The sequence below is a fragment of the Barbatula barbatula genome (assembly GCF_947034865.1).
Source record: "Barbatula barbatula genome assembly, chromosome: 12".
NCBI lineage: Eukaryota > Metazoa > Chordata > Actinopteri > Cypriniformes > Nemacheilidae > Barbatula > Barbatula barbatula.
Genome location: NC_136775.1, coordinates 9431661 through 9448768, shown reverse-complemented (window position 1 = coordinate 9448768; position 17108 = coordinate 9431661). Strand labels below are relative to the sequence as shown.

Sequence of the window (17108 nt, the reverse complement as noted above, 5' to 3'; positions counted from 1 at the left end):
TACATGGGGAGAGTGGTGACAGCTGATGGGAATGAAACCCTAACGAGGTGAATTACAAAACAGACGATGGGAATGAAACCCTAACAGGAGATAGGAGGGTGGGGCTGAGAGACATAACAGGAAGACACGTGGCATCACGTAACAACATAAAGCCACATGTCTCCACACATAACACAACAGAAACCCGAAAGACGTGGCAATGTCATGACTCTGCCCAGGGAGCTTGAAAGCTCGAGACAGGAAGGACAGAGTCCTAACAGTTTATTGTCGTCCTTCTGCAAATGCACTCGACTCGTCACTTCCGTTGTCTTAGAAATGCGTGGCCATAAATGCGATATTGCAGTCAGATACTCCAGAAGTGAACCACTATTGATGGTAAGTGTACAACATGTGTGCGTCTGTGGGTATCGTTAACTGTCCTCCATAGCACTTGTTAGAGCTATACTTTTATGCTTATAACCTTTTGCTTACTTTTTCAACTTTATATTTTCATTCAAACTTAAGTTTAAAAGGCATACCTTTTCCTATTAACAGGTCCAAACAGGTGGTGGTGCTTGCGTTTATTAATTGTTCCACTCACACCCAATGCGATACATGTGTGACGTCATAACGTGCTTGCATTGTGCTAATTGAACTTTCTAGAAAGCCACACTTTGTTTTGTATTTTGAGACAAATTTGCAGTTTTCCTTCCAAATAACTGTAGGCTACACTAATCATCATAAAGATCTGTGCTGTTTTAGGGTTGCAAGACTTTAGAAAGGCTGGCTCAGACCTGCGTTAAAAAGTCTTGTATACTGACACTATTAAACTTCTTGGCTTCTTATGAATGGAAAATTTGTGATATGATGCAAAGAGATGCTTGAAAAGGATCCTCAAATCTTGTAAAATTTGATTTCCTTATTTAGGAATTTCTTGAGGTTGGAGAACTTGAGGATGTAAAAACGTTATGCCTTGGCAAGGCTGGTCTCAAAATAAGCATTGAAGTGATTCGCTTTATTAGTATTAGTACATAGAAAAAGTTATTTACAATAATAGATTATTCTCTGGATCAGGGATGGCAGAAACTGGCCAACTGCCACATGGCTATAGCGTTCAGCTGAAGTTTAATCACTGGTGCTGAATCAAACACACTGTCATTTAAACACTTCACAATAACAAGGAAGACCAGATACAGGAGAGTATTTTTACTTTTATTGTAATGCATATTTTCAGGGAAACAGTTAATGTAATTGTATATATTGTACAAGGTCATCAATCCCTTTAGAAAAAAAGGGTTACATTTTTGGTAACCATATGATTTATTAGGTGTAGACCTACACAAGATGCCTTGAGCTGTAAACTGTACTGCATGTACTACACAGAAAACACTCCACTGGGCAAAAGAATAGCTAATGACAGCATTTCAAACTTACTTAAAATGATCTTAAATGACCCTACAACATCAGTTACAGAGTAGAACACTAATAAACGAATACAAACTAAACGTTTGTGATCTACACAACTTAATGTCATACCGAAGGTTATTTACATTGACAAAAATGATTTGGAGTATGTGCACGTGTCTGTGTATAGGTTCCACTATATGTATGTCAGAAAGGGTAAATGTTTGGCAAAGAAGGACAGTGGAAAAGTTAGAAAAGCTCTCTAACAAAAATGAGACAACATCAGTTTGGCACTACAACTGTCCTGCGTTTAGTTCAATGTAGCACGTTAGGCCAAGAGACAAAGATACAAGTACACAGAGAGGGCGACAGAACTGTGGCATTCAGCATGCAAACAGAGGGTTAGCATGAGCTAGCATTAATAGCTAATGCAGTAATGAGTACAGGGATGTTGCAGTCCCTGGACTATTTACATGGCTTTCATTTAAGACACTTTTGCTTACATCGTCCAAACATCAACCCAGGGATCCACATAGATGTACAAAGCAATGAAGCTGCAGTAAACAAACACGGTTCCTGTCAGCATTTATCTCCAACATAAAGTGCAAGAAACAAAATTTAATTAAATGAGACATAAACAACTACAAACAAACAATTAAAGTCACCACTGTAAACACAATGCACTTCTGGTTAATTAGTGATCGGTTTTTCATTGCACTGATTCCATTTCTTCTCCCAAAATACAGTGAGGAAAGAACAAGGTTAAATACAGAATTGGCATTTGGGGTCAGTTGCTTTGAGAGAAGAAAAAATAAACAGAACATTTGTGGTGGGGTGGGGGTGTTTGTGGTGACCATTAGAACTGTGCTAGTTTTTTATGAGTATATTGTATATATATGTCTATTTGGAAATAGTAATGCGAGTACGATAACTATCATAAAGTTTTATCTTTACACCCCAATGCAGGATGTCTATTTATATCCATCAGAAATAGGCAGCAATGGTGAAGAACAGCATATGTAGAGTATACGAATTAAAATAACATTACAACAATAGACCACAAGCTGCTTTTCACTGCAACTACAAAACAACTCAATCACATCTGTCAAATTTTTACACTACTATCTTATAATGAATGTAGTGTATAAGTTTTATCTGAACAATTCACGAAAAAAAACAGACGCAATAGTGTCCATATCTATTTGTTAAACGCTGTGACGGACCATTAAAGTCTATGATGATGCTCTACATTTTGTCAACCTACCAAGCAAGAGGGGTTCAATCAGTTTTTCTGCATCCAGTTTTGTTATGGAATTTATTTTGAAATTTAGATTTATAATTATGATGCATTCCTAACCCTCTTTAGAAGCTTAAAAAAGCTCTGCTTTCTCCTACAGTCATGTTTACATAACATTCTTTGTCAGGCCAGAAAACAGAATGTTCAGCAGGTTTTGCAGCTTCTGCTCAATTTGCGAGTTGTGCTTAGGATGAGACCCTTACACCTATAAAAGAATCATCCTTATTTTAAGGCTTTAGAACTGTTTGCACGGCACGCAATGAAAAATATATTGAACGGCACGTTTCAACGACATGTAACTTAGCAATTCTGAATACTGACAATAAGTATGATTAAACACTAGAAAACTAACGAAAATATGATAATCCATGTCTGAGAGCTGGTTAGTAGAGCGCTCCTCTGAAACTTCTGAATGATGGCACAAACATTTTGCAAGCATGTACAATGCAATACAGATGTATTAGATATTTGAATATATAGTGTTTGCTTTCAGGCAGATGGCATGAAATATCACTTACGTAAGTTCATGTATACATAACACTTTAGTTTGGTACTGTATGATAAAGCATTTTGCAAGGTGAGACAACTTCAGGCATTTTCTCTGCCTTTCGAACAAAAACTAGAAACGTGTGGTAGCTCCAAATAAGAAACACAGTTTATACAGTGAACAGCTTCTCCCCTGCAGTTTAGACAGGCCTAGGTGCATGCTTTGCTGACCTCAACACAAAACTTCCACTCATCTGATTTCCTTCCTACTACAGGAGCCAGTGTGCCGCAGCAGCCAGCAGCAGAGCTGAGCCCAGAGTGGATGCTAGCGAGGTGGAGATTGGCCCACCGTTGAACACCAGCTTGTAGGAGACCACCTCCTGTTGGACACCGCTCTCCTCCGCCATGCAGCGGAACACACCCTCCTTCAGGGGTAGGTCTGGGGTCGGTGCCAGTACACAGGAGGAGCCAGAGATGGTGCAGGGATATTGCTTGATGCAGTTGTCTTTTTCCCAGCGGTATTTGGCATGATAGGAACGCACAGGGCACGGCAGTAAGACTGGTCCGTCTTTGTCCACTAACACTTCTTTGGGGACGGTGCTGCGTGCCTTTGGAGCTGTGCAGCAGGGTGAGAGAAAATATTTTAGTGCGTGTCAAAAAACTTGTGAAAATAAATTTATTTCTTACATTTTCAGCAATAAGCTTACTACAAGGCCACAACATGATTAGGTTCATTTTTTGTTTGTTTGAGTTTAAAAAGGGTAGTTCGCCCACAAACAAATATTCTATCATCCTGTATTCCCTCACAATGTTCCACGCTTTAATAGTACAGTGGAATCCAAAGTTAGATGTTAGTGACTGACAGCCTCAGTCACCATTTACTTTCACTGTCTGACAACAGAAAAGCATGAATATTTTAAATGTCTCCTTTTTGTGTTCTGTAGAATATACATGCATGCGTAGAACATCATGAGAGTGAGTAAATTATATTATAAATAATTAGTTAATTATGCATAGATCCAATGCGAGACTCGTTTTTAAAGGTCCAGTTTCAAGGTCTAAAGGTCCCCCCTTTAAACACTACAGTGGCTGCAGACACAGGACTAAGATGTCATCAAGTTTTCGCTTCTTTACCGAAGAAGATAACTTATTTACAAAACATGTAAATAAGTTTGTCCATTTAGTTTGCCCATGTAGGGCTACTTTAGAAACGACATGATGAATTCAATGTAAGGGGACACAAAGTGTATGTAGATAGAAACAGCTCATTCTAAGATAAAACAAAACATAATGCCTCATTATGTAAGGTCTTTAAACACATCTGAACACATAGTTATGCATAATAAATTGCATATCTGTCAATAGGTGGGAAGAAAGCAACTATTTTCAAAATTTATATGAATAGTTCGGATATAAGAAATACTCTATTGGTGCATTTTTGAGCAACCTACCTTTAACATCTCCACAAACTGAGGCATTGGAGTATTCAAGAGATTGAACAAGGTACCTGTTTGCAAAAAAGGATGGATATAATAATGAGAACATTATTCATTTGATTGGCCAAACCGAAATCTCCCGAATGGGCTTTCTTGATTATTTCATTGATATGTTTACGATCAAATATGTACCCGCTTTCTAAATGGTAACCTGCTGGGACAGCAGTACACTTTTTCTTCACCTTATCCCAAGCACAATACGGGTCACGTGAAAGAATACATTCCCTACAATTGACAATGTATCGACCACAGTCAGCCAGGGGGAGGCGTTGTACTTCCAGCTCTGTGCCAACATACAGATGACCCTGGCACAAAACAGAAAAGAGGTGAAAGATTCCCATCTCTTTCCAATCAGACGTCATTTTATATATCTGTGTGAACATTCTGAGTCTCTCTCTCACCACAAAGTAGAGTTAAAATAGTTGATGGTGTGAGAGAGAGTAAACATGGTTCAAAGTTAAATATAATGACACACTGTTGGCCAAAACTGCAAATTTTTCCTCTCTGTTATCTTTTTTTAATATGAGGATTTAAAAAAAGGTTACCTTTTTGGAGTCGATGGCCATGTTGGTGACCGGACTATCATCGTTGAATAAGGAGTACTGTGCAATGATAAAAGCTCCTTCAAAGGTATGTAAAACCTTCAGAATTTTACCCGTTTCTGTAATAGAGGTAAATAATTAATATTTTATAAATTGTATATTGTATAATATTGTGTAAATCTTGGTGCCCTCTTTCCTTTATTTTACATTACCTGTGCCCAGATAAATGACACTATAGTGCTCATCATTGACAGCCAGGACTGTGTCGGCCACAACATGAGTGAAGTGGTCTTCAACCGGCAGGTCCAGGGGAGCCTCTCCGACTGGCTTGATCATGTCATCAATCTCAGGGTGGTCCCGGATCAAAGTCAGGATCTTCTGGTTATGAGCTGCTGTGTTATTCTTGAAAGCACACTAAATAGGATTAAAGGGACAAAAAGGCGTTAAAGGGGTTGTGCAATGGTGTTTCATGCACCAGACAAAAGCATGCCAACACGTCAACCAGCGAGAGCGAGAAGAAAGAGCACGCCCAGGCATCAGCCATGGAGAGTGGGAGAAAAACCGCGGCCATCAATGTGTTCCTTCGTTTACGTTCAGTAAAATTCAGCTGTGCTTGTTTGTTTAATTTTGGTGAGGAACGTTAAATAATCGGTGGATATAACGCTGGATTTGGAGATCGTTTGAAACTGATAAATGGAGTGGTCCCTGCGCTAAAAGATGCCAAGAACCACACGTGGTAAGTGAACCTGAGGCCAATTTCGGTGTTTTGTTTTCAATCGGCACATATGTGCATAATGTAAACAACGTATAGTAAATCACAGTTATGCAGGGATAATGTGATAATGTATTGTATGCTCGTGCTTTTGTTCCGCCCCGCCTGCACTCGTTCAGGGCTCGTCTCATCAGAGCTTTCCTGTAGATCAGTGGTAAGAGCATTGCGTTAACAATGCAAGGTTGTGAGTTCGACCCCAGGGGATTGCACATACCTATGTGAAAATGTACAGGATAATGCAATGTAAATTGCTTTGGAGAAAAGCGTCTACCAAATGCGTAAATGTCTGTTTTCAGAAATAATCATACAGCTGTATCTGTCGTTTATAAATGTGATAAAACTAAAGACTTCGAAGATACGAAGTATGCAATACTACTCTAAGGTACTCAAGATTAATATGACATTGCCAGAATATGTGTGTTACATCCGCTTTAACTGTGAGATAATATTTTATACTGTAGATGTGCTACCTTTCCAGGACGTGGGGAAGCCAAAGGTGTGTTGTATCCCTTCAGTTTAGATGTGGAAAAGGCTTGATCAATGTCCTCAATGGAGTATGCGCACACTACTGTGGTGTTCCTGTAGAAAAACAGAAACATGAAAACCACATTGATTGAAAACTGAGATTCTTTAGTGCAATTAAAAAAAAAGATGCAAAGCAAGATTTTTTTCTTTTCCAGCAGCCTTAAGTTAAATGTGTCTGACTTCGACCTACCAGGCATTGGAGAAGAGACCGTAAATCACTCCAGTGCGAAGGTGAGAGGTCAGAACAAACGTCTGCTTGATGTTGTTGTACTGTACAGGAGTTCCTTTTTCCCCGCACATCACACGAGCCTTCAGGAACGTGGTCCAGGAGTTGGGCAGCAGATTTGGAAGTCCTCCCTCATCCACCTTTTCAGATACACACAAAGGGTTATCAGATACCTTGACTCCTTCTGGCACCTTTACGAACCAGAAATGTTCAAAGAAAAAGGTTGTTACCATGCACACTCGTCCTATCCGAGCTTTGTATGGTTCTTCATCTAGGCTCGCTGACGTGTTGACCTCACTAAAGAAGAAATAGATCTCATCTTTGATGTTTTCAATGTGCGGCATCACAGCAGCTCCTGCAAACTGGGGATCTAAAAGATTGAGAACATTTTATTGCTTTTTTATCGATTTGGCATCATTTTTGGTTTTTGTGTGTGTCATTTTGTTTTGATGTTAAAATACTCTTTCCTATCCAAGCTTAAGTAATTCATGCCAAGTCAAAAATGGAAACACTGTGGCTCTGTGGCATTTTCAGTATTGCTTTGTCTGTTTGAATTTTGATCTTTAGGTAGAACAATATGGTTCATCAATCCATTGATAACAGGTAGAGTGTGGAGAACAGCCATTATTTTTCCAATTCCATTTGGTGCTAATCATTTATACACATTTGTTTTTACTTTTGGTCACTAAGTTGCCTCTACCCACTAGAAAGAAATCACAGATACCATCAGCGAAGGGGAACTTTTGCACTCACATATTTCTCCTGAGAAAAAGAGCTAGAAATCTGACAACTCCTTTAAAATTTTCAAATGCTATCAACTCTGCCCACTCACTTTGTAACCATTTAGTCTCTGTCTTAAGCAGCTTTTTGGATCCATAGGTGCGGCGGATTGATCCAGCTTGTCCTGCGGCTGCTGACAGAGCAGAGTAAAGATTCCCATCTGAAAAACAGGAGAGAACGAGATAAGTCTATTTATCAGCCAAACCTGTACGATTGTCTTGTCAATCAAAGATTCTATCGGTGTTTATACAAACTTTGGTTGAAATTTAATATAAAGTATGTTGCCTTGACGTTTTTTGCAATCACAAACAAAACAATTACATGCGCTTAAGGAGAGAATTTAAACTGTGTGCTTTACATTTAAGCTCTGCTATGCTAGCCATGTGTTACATATGAAATACTTAACTTTGTAACTGACATTTAGAAAGCTGAAGGGGCGAAAGCTCTCCTTATTATATTCTACAGGGTATGTTTTTTTATTTTGGATATTGGATATATTTTACATTTCCATTGACACAAACTGTTTTCTAAAGAGATCTGCTTGTAAAATGACTTTCTTTAAATTACTCTTGTGTGTTCACTTTACTTAAGGTCTTATGACAGATCTGGTCTTTTTTTAAGATTGAAATATTGGCAACTTTGTTTCTTTGCTGACTTCCGTTTTTTATATTTTAGTCATAATTAGAGCTTCAGTATAGTGATCCAAAAGATTTCTGTTTTCATAGACAGGGCATATATGCCATTATGACAATAGAATTCAATAAATCATATAGCAGTTCTAAGTAGGCCTATGCTTTGCAAATGCTAAATGCAATACAAACATGAAAAGATCTACATGAATGGATGGAAAATGTAAATTTACATTTATTCATTTGTCAGACGCTTTTATCCAAAACGATTTACAAGTAGTGACCATATAAATATTTTGTCAACAAAAATAAATAAATATAGCACCTCTTTCTCCATGTTTCAGTCTCTCTCTCCCTACCTGCTGACAGGCTGATGGTACGCTGAGAGGGGAAAGGTGCCAAGATGTCATGTGCTGAAATGTCCTCTTGCATATCTGTCAATTCACTGCCATTTACCTGGGTGAGAGAGATGATGAGATTATTATACGCATCTCTAATGCGTCCATCATTTCCAGAAGCTCAAAGCTCAATTTAATTTAATGGCTTTCAATTCTGCCTGCATCTCATCCCGTTGGTGAAGAGATAGTTTGGTTATAAATCACAGCTGTTCCAGGCAGAATGAAATCACGCAACGGTTAAGAAAATTTATGAAATACTGTAGGAGTGGTTGAATATAGATGAGCTCTCACTTTTTAAACATACAGATTAACAAAACATTAAAATTTACTATCTGTTTGAAATATATTACTGATGTCATAACTATCACCTTTCTGTATCAAGTGATTTTAAATGAAACTGCAATTTCTGAATTTACAAAGCTGTATGTGTGTAGGGTTCAAAAGTAAAACATCTCAATAAGGACTGTGACGTACACATATATGATCACAAATAAGCTTCTTACCAGGTGCCAACATTTAGGTGAACCTGCTCTTGTCCCACACGCAATGAAAGAGTCACCGACCTTCTCAAGTACAGTGATGAAGTTATCACACTCGTGCTATAGAAAATGGAGCAACAAAGTATTAGGCCACACTTAAAAAAAGATTTCTTATCGTTCCTTATACTAAGTGACTTAATGACTTGTCTTATTGATTAATAACTAATGAGCATAAGCAATATAGCAGAATGACACCCCCACTAAACCACTATCTTTATTTTGCGCATCACTCATCAGTTGACTTCTGTCTTTGGCATTACCCTTAAAAAATAGCCTCATTCAGTCAAGTGTGAGTGATAATCTCATCATGAATGACTATTTCTGTCAAATCAGAACCAGGACAGCTAGGTTCTAGCTCACAAAATGAGGAACATACACACAAAGTTCAGGATTAATTTTAATCTCACTAAAACGATGAGTAAAATATCGACAGTAGATCTGTTAGTAGATCGAATCTCTCAATGTTCCAAGATTATCTTTTCTACACCTTTAAGATTATTTTGGCAATTTCTTGGCAATTTGATGCATGAAAACAGCAGTTGCATTTTGAAATGAAACTGGCAGCAGACTGACAGTTGAAGGGGAGAAGTTAAAGGATGCTCCGCCCAAGGGGTCAAACATAATTTAAGATGTATAGGCATTATAGGAAGTGCATTTTCAGATTTTAACTAGAAATTATGAGGGCACACGATTTTTAAAAAGAGAATTGCCCACACTGACAAACTTTTTACACTAAACACTGCAATATTTTTCACTTGTACTTGAAAAGTAGCACTTACACTATGAAGACATAGTGAACTGTAAAATGTATATTGTTTTACTGTTTACATTGTTTTAATATAAATTACAATTTTTAATTGAAGATTACATTTTTTAAATGTAATGTTCCTTGAGGTATGTCATAAATACTTAAATTCAGAGTATGTCTTACCTTCCGTACAGCTGATTTTGAGATACATGTCTTTTTTGTAGTCTCATCAGTCACCACAGGGATCTGTGTGCAGAAGCAATTACTTGTTGTACACACTATTTAAAATGTCAATATATACATAAGTGTCATTTCATAATGAAAACAGGGCATTTAATGTAATGGCAATGTAATTACGTATTTGTATAAGTTCATGGATTTTGTAATGCTTCTGTTCCATAAATAACAGCACACTTTTTTTTACTAGCTATCTAGGTAAGAACTTACATCAGCTAGAGCACATGCTTTGGCTCTGGGTTACGGTGTCACCACCTACCTGGGTATCATGCACTCCTTTATCACTGAAGATGAGTTTATAGATGACCTCTTGTCCCCCCACAAACAGAACTTCAGTTCCCTCTTGGTGGTAAACCGACGTGTAGTTCTCCGGTTTCAGGAAGCGAAACCGAGGAGCCTCTAAAAAATGTAATACAGCGTGCTTGACATTATATACAAATTCCCATATTATACATTTTAATATCATGCGTTTGCTCCCAAACCATATTAGTGCGCATTAACATTCTGAACTATATTGCTGAAATGTTCAAACAATAAAACGATTCACACTCAACTGTACAAACAGAAGCTTCGCGAGTGTTCTTTAAAGCTAAGACGTTGCAACAGGTGTTTGTTTGCTCTACCAGAGATTTCCTCTCTATCGGTAATTTTGTATTCCGGATGACGCGTTGGAAGATGTCGAGTAGGCCTACGCCTTCTGACTAATTTGATCCGGTTCTATTTGCAAATCAACTTGTCGCTTTTCATAACACGGTGGACCTTAGTGCATTAGATTTGTCTCTCCTATCGTGATTGTGGGAGGACGTGCGCTGAATAGATGATTTCAGAAACGTCGTTATCCAGGGTGCTGAAGCGGCGCTCATAGCATAACACCCAAACCACACATTTAGCTACAATTCAATCAACCGTTTGCGAATGATTGTCATATAACGTCGCTACGAGAATTACCGTGTTAACAAGTTGATGTTTTCAAGCAGTTCGTTCTGTCTTGAATTGGCTGAAAACAGACGAATGTGAAAGGTGTGTACGTGCTTGGAATAAACAGCAGTGGAGGGTTTCGTGGAATTTTCCATGGGCCATTCGGCTTTTGCAAAAGTGTGTGGGTTTTGCGGGATCGCATGTTCTGCCCTGCCTTCTATCTTGGAAATGCATCCGTTGCTGCAGTGCCATCATTCCACTTTGCTCGTGCGCATTGCAGCTCTGTAGATTGCGCTATGCTTTTTCTACAGCGAAACCACATGATGCGCATTCTATACGAATTCGCTTCATAAACAGCGACGGCTTTTTTGTAATTGAATGCGTTCACGCGTTTGGATAAGAGTAATTGTTGAAAGAATATATCTCCTCACTCGGCGATAGAACACGCGAGCGACGAATGGGCTTGTTTACACATTTATTCCAACATTGTTCGAACACCGCAGGTTCTGGTGACACTTTACTACACCGCACTAACACATCTTTAGCTGTTACTATGGCTACTCAACCATTCCAGCATCCTCGTTTAAACCTTCAGTTTATTTGATATAGATGCGTACGCATCTGTAGGAAACACCAGCGTTCTACGCCACGTTTTCATTCCGCAATGTTGTTAAGCGTGTGTGTGATGCCATATATCATCAGTGTATCTTGGTAGTTTTATAGCAGTATGATTCATTTACATGTTTGTCGCGGACTATCAAGGCATCGAGACTGCACCCTTAATTATGATTTATATCACACGCACGACGTGAATCCGCCGAATTCTGTTTTGTCTAAATGCAACAACATAAAACAATCAACGGAACATCTGGGCCTACGTCTATTTACTAATATAAAATTGCTGTTTGATTTCATGCCTTTTTTCGGGTTCCACAGTCATAACCTAGAAAATGCAATTCTTAATACGCAGCATTTGTTTTCCCGAGAAATACATTATTTCTACCCTTCAAACGGCAAGCATGGCATCAATGACGAATTGTTTCCAGAACTCACCACAGACTGCTGAGGCTATTTTGACTACAACTGTAATATTGAAGAAAATGTCTTACCCACAACGGCGAATTTCAGCCGAGGTGATTTTTCGGCCAAAGCCATTGAAAAAAGTGTCGCTAGTATGAATAAATTCATGCTCAATGATGGTTACAATGCCTAATGCTTTGATTAGTCCTTCACTATTTTCTTTTTAAATACGGACAGCTCTTGTTTTGCAGAAGAGCGGGCTCCGCTTGTCTCTCAGACCTCTATGAGACTGTGGGGTAATTGCATTCTCGTCACACCCCACCGAAAGAGAAAGGAGAGCAGACACTCGCTCACAACCGCAATCACAGACGGTCCATCTCATATTTTGCTAATAATCTTGTTTACAATATAGCCTTTCTATAACGGATTGTGTAACATACGTTGTTATTCAATGCATATACTGTGGGTTTCGTCTAACAGTTCTGTTTGTTGACCCCGCAAACCTAAAGAAGCTACACTTTTTTAGGCTAATTGCTTTTGCCTTTACAGACAGGAACGCATAGCTATACCTACACTTAACGTTTTTGAAATGACAAATATGATGTAGTTATTATCTGGACTAAATTGTAAATTTGACTTGTCTGCATGCTTTTCTGCATAGTGTTTTTCTCACCGGCTATACTGGTTTCAATTATACATTATCTCCATTTGACAGTTTTTCCCATGTTCATAAAGCTCCCAATAGCCTACTGCACATTTCAGATGTCTTCATTCTGACATAGTTCTGATAGACTTCCCCACTGATGGGTTAATGAATTGAATCAGGTGCGTTAGATTAGGGAGACATCCAAAATGTGCAGGACCTGGGGAACTCCAAGACAGGGAAATACTGCCAAATATAGTGGGCAATTACAATCCACAGGTGTCATCTGTTCTGTTTTTCACTTCAGTCAGGGCATTCAACTTTTCTTGTAATATCTGCCGAAACCCTAATTTCTTCATAAAGTCTGTGTTAAAGATAGATAACAGATATAGAAACATGATAAGGTGGGTGGTTTTGTAAATACTAACAAGTCTTTATTCTTACAGAAAAAAACTATAAATAACAGCCTCATGCAAAGCATTCTGGGAACAAGAAATCCAGATAAACCTTTTTCTATTTCTTCTCATCTGGTTCCCAGATTGCTTTGCATAAGGCTGTTTTTTTATAGTTTTTTTCTGTAAAAATAAAGACTTTTGTTTAATGGTCATTTATCTTTGAACAAACTGTTGTCAAATTACATAAATGTATATCTACAGTAAGTTACTGATAAACTGCTGCCTTCAATTTCTATGGAAATTCTTTACAGTGTACATTTCACAGTGGAATCCTGAAGGTATGTTGTCACCCCACAATATTTGTATTAATCATTGAGATATGGGGACAGGCAATTGCCTTCAATTTGCCTTTAGCGCCACCTTGTGGAATACTCTGTCCTCTGGTTAAGTGGTGGCATAAATATTTCTATGCACTTGTAAGTAAATGACAGAGAAATCTAAAGATATATAGACAGCACTTAATCACAAATTAATTGGGTGATGGGAATTTAGTTGTAAACAGTATCTGCATTCTTTTGTAATATGTTTACATTTACATTTAGTCATTTAGCCAAAGCGATTTACAAAGAATTCAGGGAGCAATAAGCGATATGTCATAAAAGAACAATAGTACGATCGGTGCTAATACAAAGTTACTAGTTTCAACAAAAGCTAGACCACTACCTGTTGAGAGGAGAGAGAGGGTTAGTGGTTTTTTTTTATTTTTCTGTCAAGTATTCACAGAAGAGATGGGTCTTAAGTTGTTCTTTGAAGGTTGTGACAGATGTGGTTGACCGGACTGCGTTAGGAAGAATGTTCAACCAGGAAGGAGTTTTAGAGCGGGAAAGCGTTGTTGTGGAATTTTCTTATTCCTTAATCAAGGTGAGTCAATTTTGACAAACGCAACACACAGAGACATCAGGTACTTTGCAAAGTATTTTATTGTCGTTTAATCTGCATCATAAGCAATGAGCATGGTGCAGAGCAAAGGCACTCTTTCCTTCTGCACCCAGAGTATATATATGATTAAAAATGTGACACCCCCTCCCTTTGCCCCCTAGCCAGAATCCCGAGCTGGTTTACGAGAAGTGATGCCCGTTATTCCAAACAGAACATCTTGGCCTCTGCTCGAGGGCAAAGGCAGAGTGGTATGACGCGTATAGAGAAAAACATGATAACATAGAGAAGAAAACATAGATAAAAACTTCATAAACATATAGATAGACACATCAAGAAGCTAGACTAGAAAATTTCCATTACATTCCCCCCTTTTATCATATATGATAACCAAAATCTTTATACTTTGACCCGTAAGATGAGCAACGCCCTTTCTCTTACAGGTTTCATTCTTCTATCTAAACAGTTCTTAAAATCCCACTAGAATTGGTAACACCACCTGCTTCAGCCCCACTCCCCAACTTTAGCAATTCCACCACTTCAACAGGCTGTTTAGTCATATCATCCGGCTTCCTGAATGTAGAAACAACAACTGACCCTGAGCATTTTACACACACACTGCTTAACCTTCGTCACTTTCCATATTTCCACTCTTATTTGGGAAGTTGCTCCCGTTCCCTCATAATTCAAATTTTTCTGAGTAAGAGCTAGTCTTTTTCCTTTTTATTTGGCCGTCCCAGGGGACATAATGGCCCACATTTTCAAATTTTGTTGCCTTATCCAGAACATCAACTGAGGTACACGTACCTCTACACAAATACATATTTGTTCCCCAGTACCTAGCAGAATTAGGGTAACACTGTCCCTCCCCATACCATTTTATTAAACTTGGAATATAGTGTTGCACAAAAACAAAATTCTATAATCTCTAATTTATAATTCTCGAACTGTGGATTCCCTTTGTGAGCACCAGCAGTGTCGCTCCTCTTGTCGCTTGCACGACCATTGCGAAGAGCCATTGTGGATGCCATTTTGATGGCCTACGGTTGGAGTTGCCACTCCTTGGACACCTTTTTGCAGTGGGAGGCATGTCTTTCCTACGACTTCCTGGAAGCTGTGTAATGATTTGTCAGCTCCATTTGCTCCTGCTCTTTTGACCTGCACAAACATTTTGAGAGCAAAAACACAAAAACACATTGCTTGTAACATCCCCCCTTTTGACGCGTGGTCTAGGCCATGCGTCAAAATCGCAAAAGCAGGGAAAAAATGTTTGGCAAACAGGTGAAGCACATTGTCTGTGTATTTACATGAGCACTTCTTCCAAAATGCACGCTCAGCTGGTTCTGCAAAATGTTTGCATCTCTGCAAGAGAAAGAGTTTTGTTAGTGATTTCTGGAGACAATCTGTCTGTCTCTGATGTTGCTTGCTTTGCTGCAAGGTCAGCTCGTCGGCTTCCTGCAAAAATTGTTTCAGATACAAAAGTGTGTGTGGCAGTCACACACAACAATGGCTGATGGGAGAAGAATGGCAGATAGCATATCAGCAACCGGTGTGTGATTAAGAATGTTTTTACCATCAGCTTTTACAAAGTTTCTGTGTTTACACAGTGTGCCAAAATCATGAGTTACACCAAATGCATATCTACTATCTGTGTGAATGTCTACATTTTATTCTTTGCTAATTCGCATGCGTGTGTGAGTGCAATGAGCTCTGCTGTCTGAGCAGAGAAATGGTCCCTAAAAATGAAATCAATAGCTTCTTTGCTTTTGGACTTGCGATGTCTGTAATTGCAGACACGCTTTGCGGACAGCTGTCTGCCGCGGTCAGTAATTTCATGACCCAAAAAAAACGAACAACTTGTTTTGCCAGCTGGACTTTAGAGACATTTACTTTGTGTTCTTTTCTCTTATCTTTTAAACTGGAAACAAAGACCTGCGCACCGGTAAATTTGGGCATGGCACAACTATGCCTTTATTTTTTAATATTTTTAAACTCATTAAATATTGGCCTTATGCCATTGAGGGCTTCTGGTTTGAGGCTTCTGTTTTGAGGGGGGTATTGCTGTTTGCGTGGATGAAAATTACCCTTGGGCGTTATCACAACAGGCTCACAGTTCCTAATCAACCCAACATAATATTTTCCTGTTACCCAAAGTTGTACGGGCACCTTCCCAAAATTAATCTTTTTGTGTGTGAAAACACTTCAAGTCCCCTTGTTGCTGACAGACAGGCATGATTCTCACGATGGGCAGGCAACAAATTTGAATATTGCACGTCATCCCTTTTAACCCATTCTATGGCGTGCGCATATTTGTCAGCAAAACACCCACAGCTCCCCACACCATTGCAATCAACGTCATGAGGCTCTGTGAGGCAATACATTCTACATCATACTTACGTAATTCAATATTACATCGTACAGCTGTACGAGCGCTGCACTCGGGTCGTGTTGGTATCATGCTCAATCTGTCATCATACACATTATGACTCTGCCCAGCAAATGAATCGGGCAGCAGTCAGAATGAGAAACCTGTGTTGAAATTTGACACTCCCCAACTCGCATTGCACCCTTTTGACATAAATTATTTTACATTAGAGCCACTAGCATTTAGGGAATAAACACAGCTAGTTTAGACTCTGGTAAATTTAAACACTTCTTGTGAATCACAGTAGGCTATTTGTTGCCCCTGAATCTATCAAAAATTCAAGCGGTTTGTTGCACACAAGCATTGTGCATTTTAGCAAAGTTCAGAAAGCGGTTTCATTCATCATGGAATGTGAGCTAAGCAGATCTTCATTGCAAACAGTAGGAAAAAGCATTTCTTCATTGCACATGCTAAGGGAAATCATACTCACCACCCTCGGAATGATGCCTCACCTCCTCACTTCCATCTACCTTTTGTTTTGACCTCAGTGGTCTCAGAGGCTCAGGACAATCATTTCGCCAGTGCCCCGTCTTTCCGCAATTGAAACATTTCTCTGGATCATAGGTGCTAGAGGGTTTAAACCCTCCTCTCCCTCTTCCATGTCCACGCCACTGACCGCCTCTCCTCCCGTTTCCTCTTCCTCCATGCTCTACTCCGATATTCATTAGAGCCATGTGGAGTTCTTTATCTTGTGTGTTTTTCTTCTGAAGCTC

At 39.0% G+C, this 17108-nt stretch overlaps 1 protein-coding gene across 1 annotated transcript; it reads right to left on the bottom strand.

Annotated features, from left to right (window-relative positions):
* Window positions 1-1171: 1171 nt before the first annotated feature.
* On the bottom strand, window positions 1172-12287 carry LOC306901267 (semaphorin-7A). The gene is made up of 14 exons (XM_079468927.1): window positions 12086-12287; window positions 10318-10457; window positions 10005-10067; window positions 9038-9133; window positions 8496-8592; window positions 7560-7667; window positions 6958-7097; window positions 6692-6867; window positions 6447-6555; window positions 5417-5618; window positions 5208-5323; window positions 4795-4967; window positions 4618-4673; window positions 1172-3782 (listed from the first exon to the last, which is right to left on the bottom strand). Exons 1-14 carry the CDS (start codon window positions 12162-12164, stop codon window positions 3436-3438), a joined length of 1902 nt encoding a protein of 633 aa, XP_079325053.1. The 5' UTR covers window positions 12165-12287; the 3' UTR covers window positions 1172-3435.
* Window positions 12288-17108: the final 4821 nt, after the last annotated feature.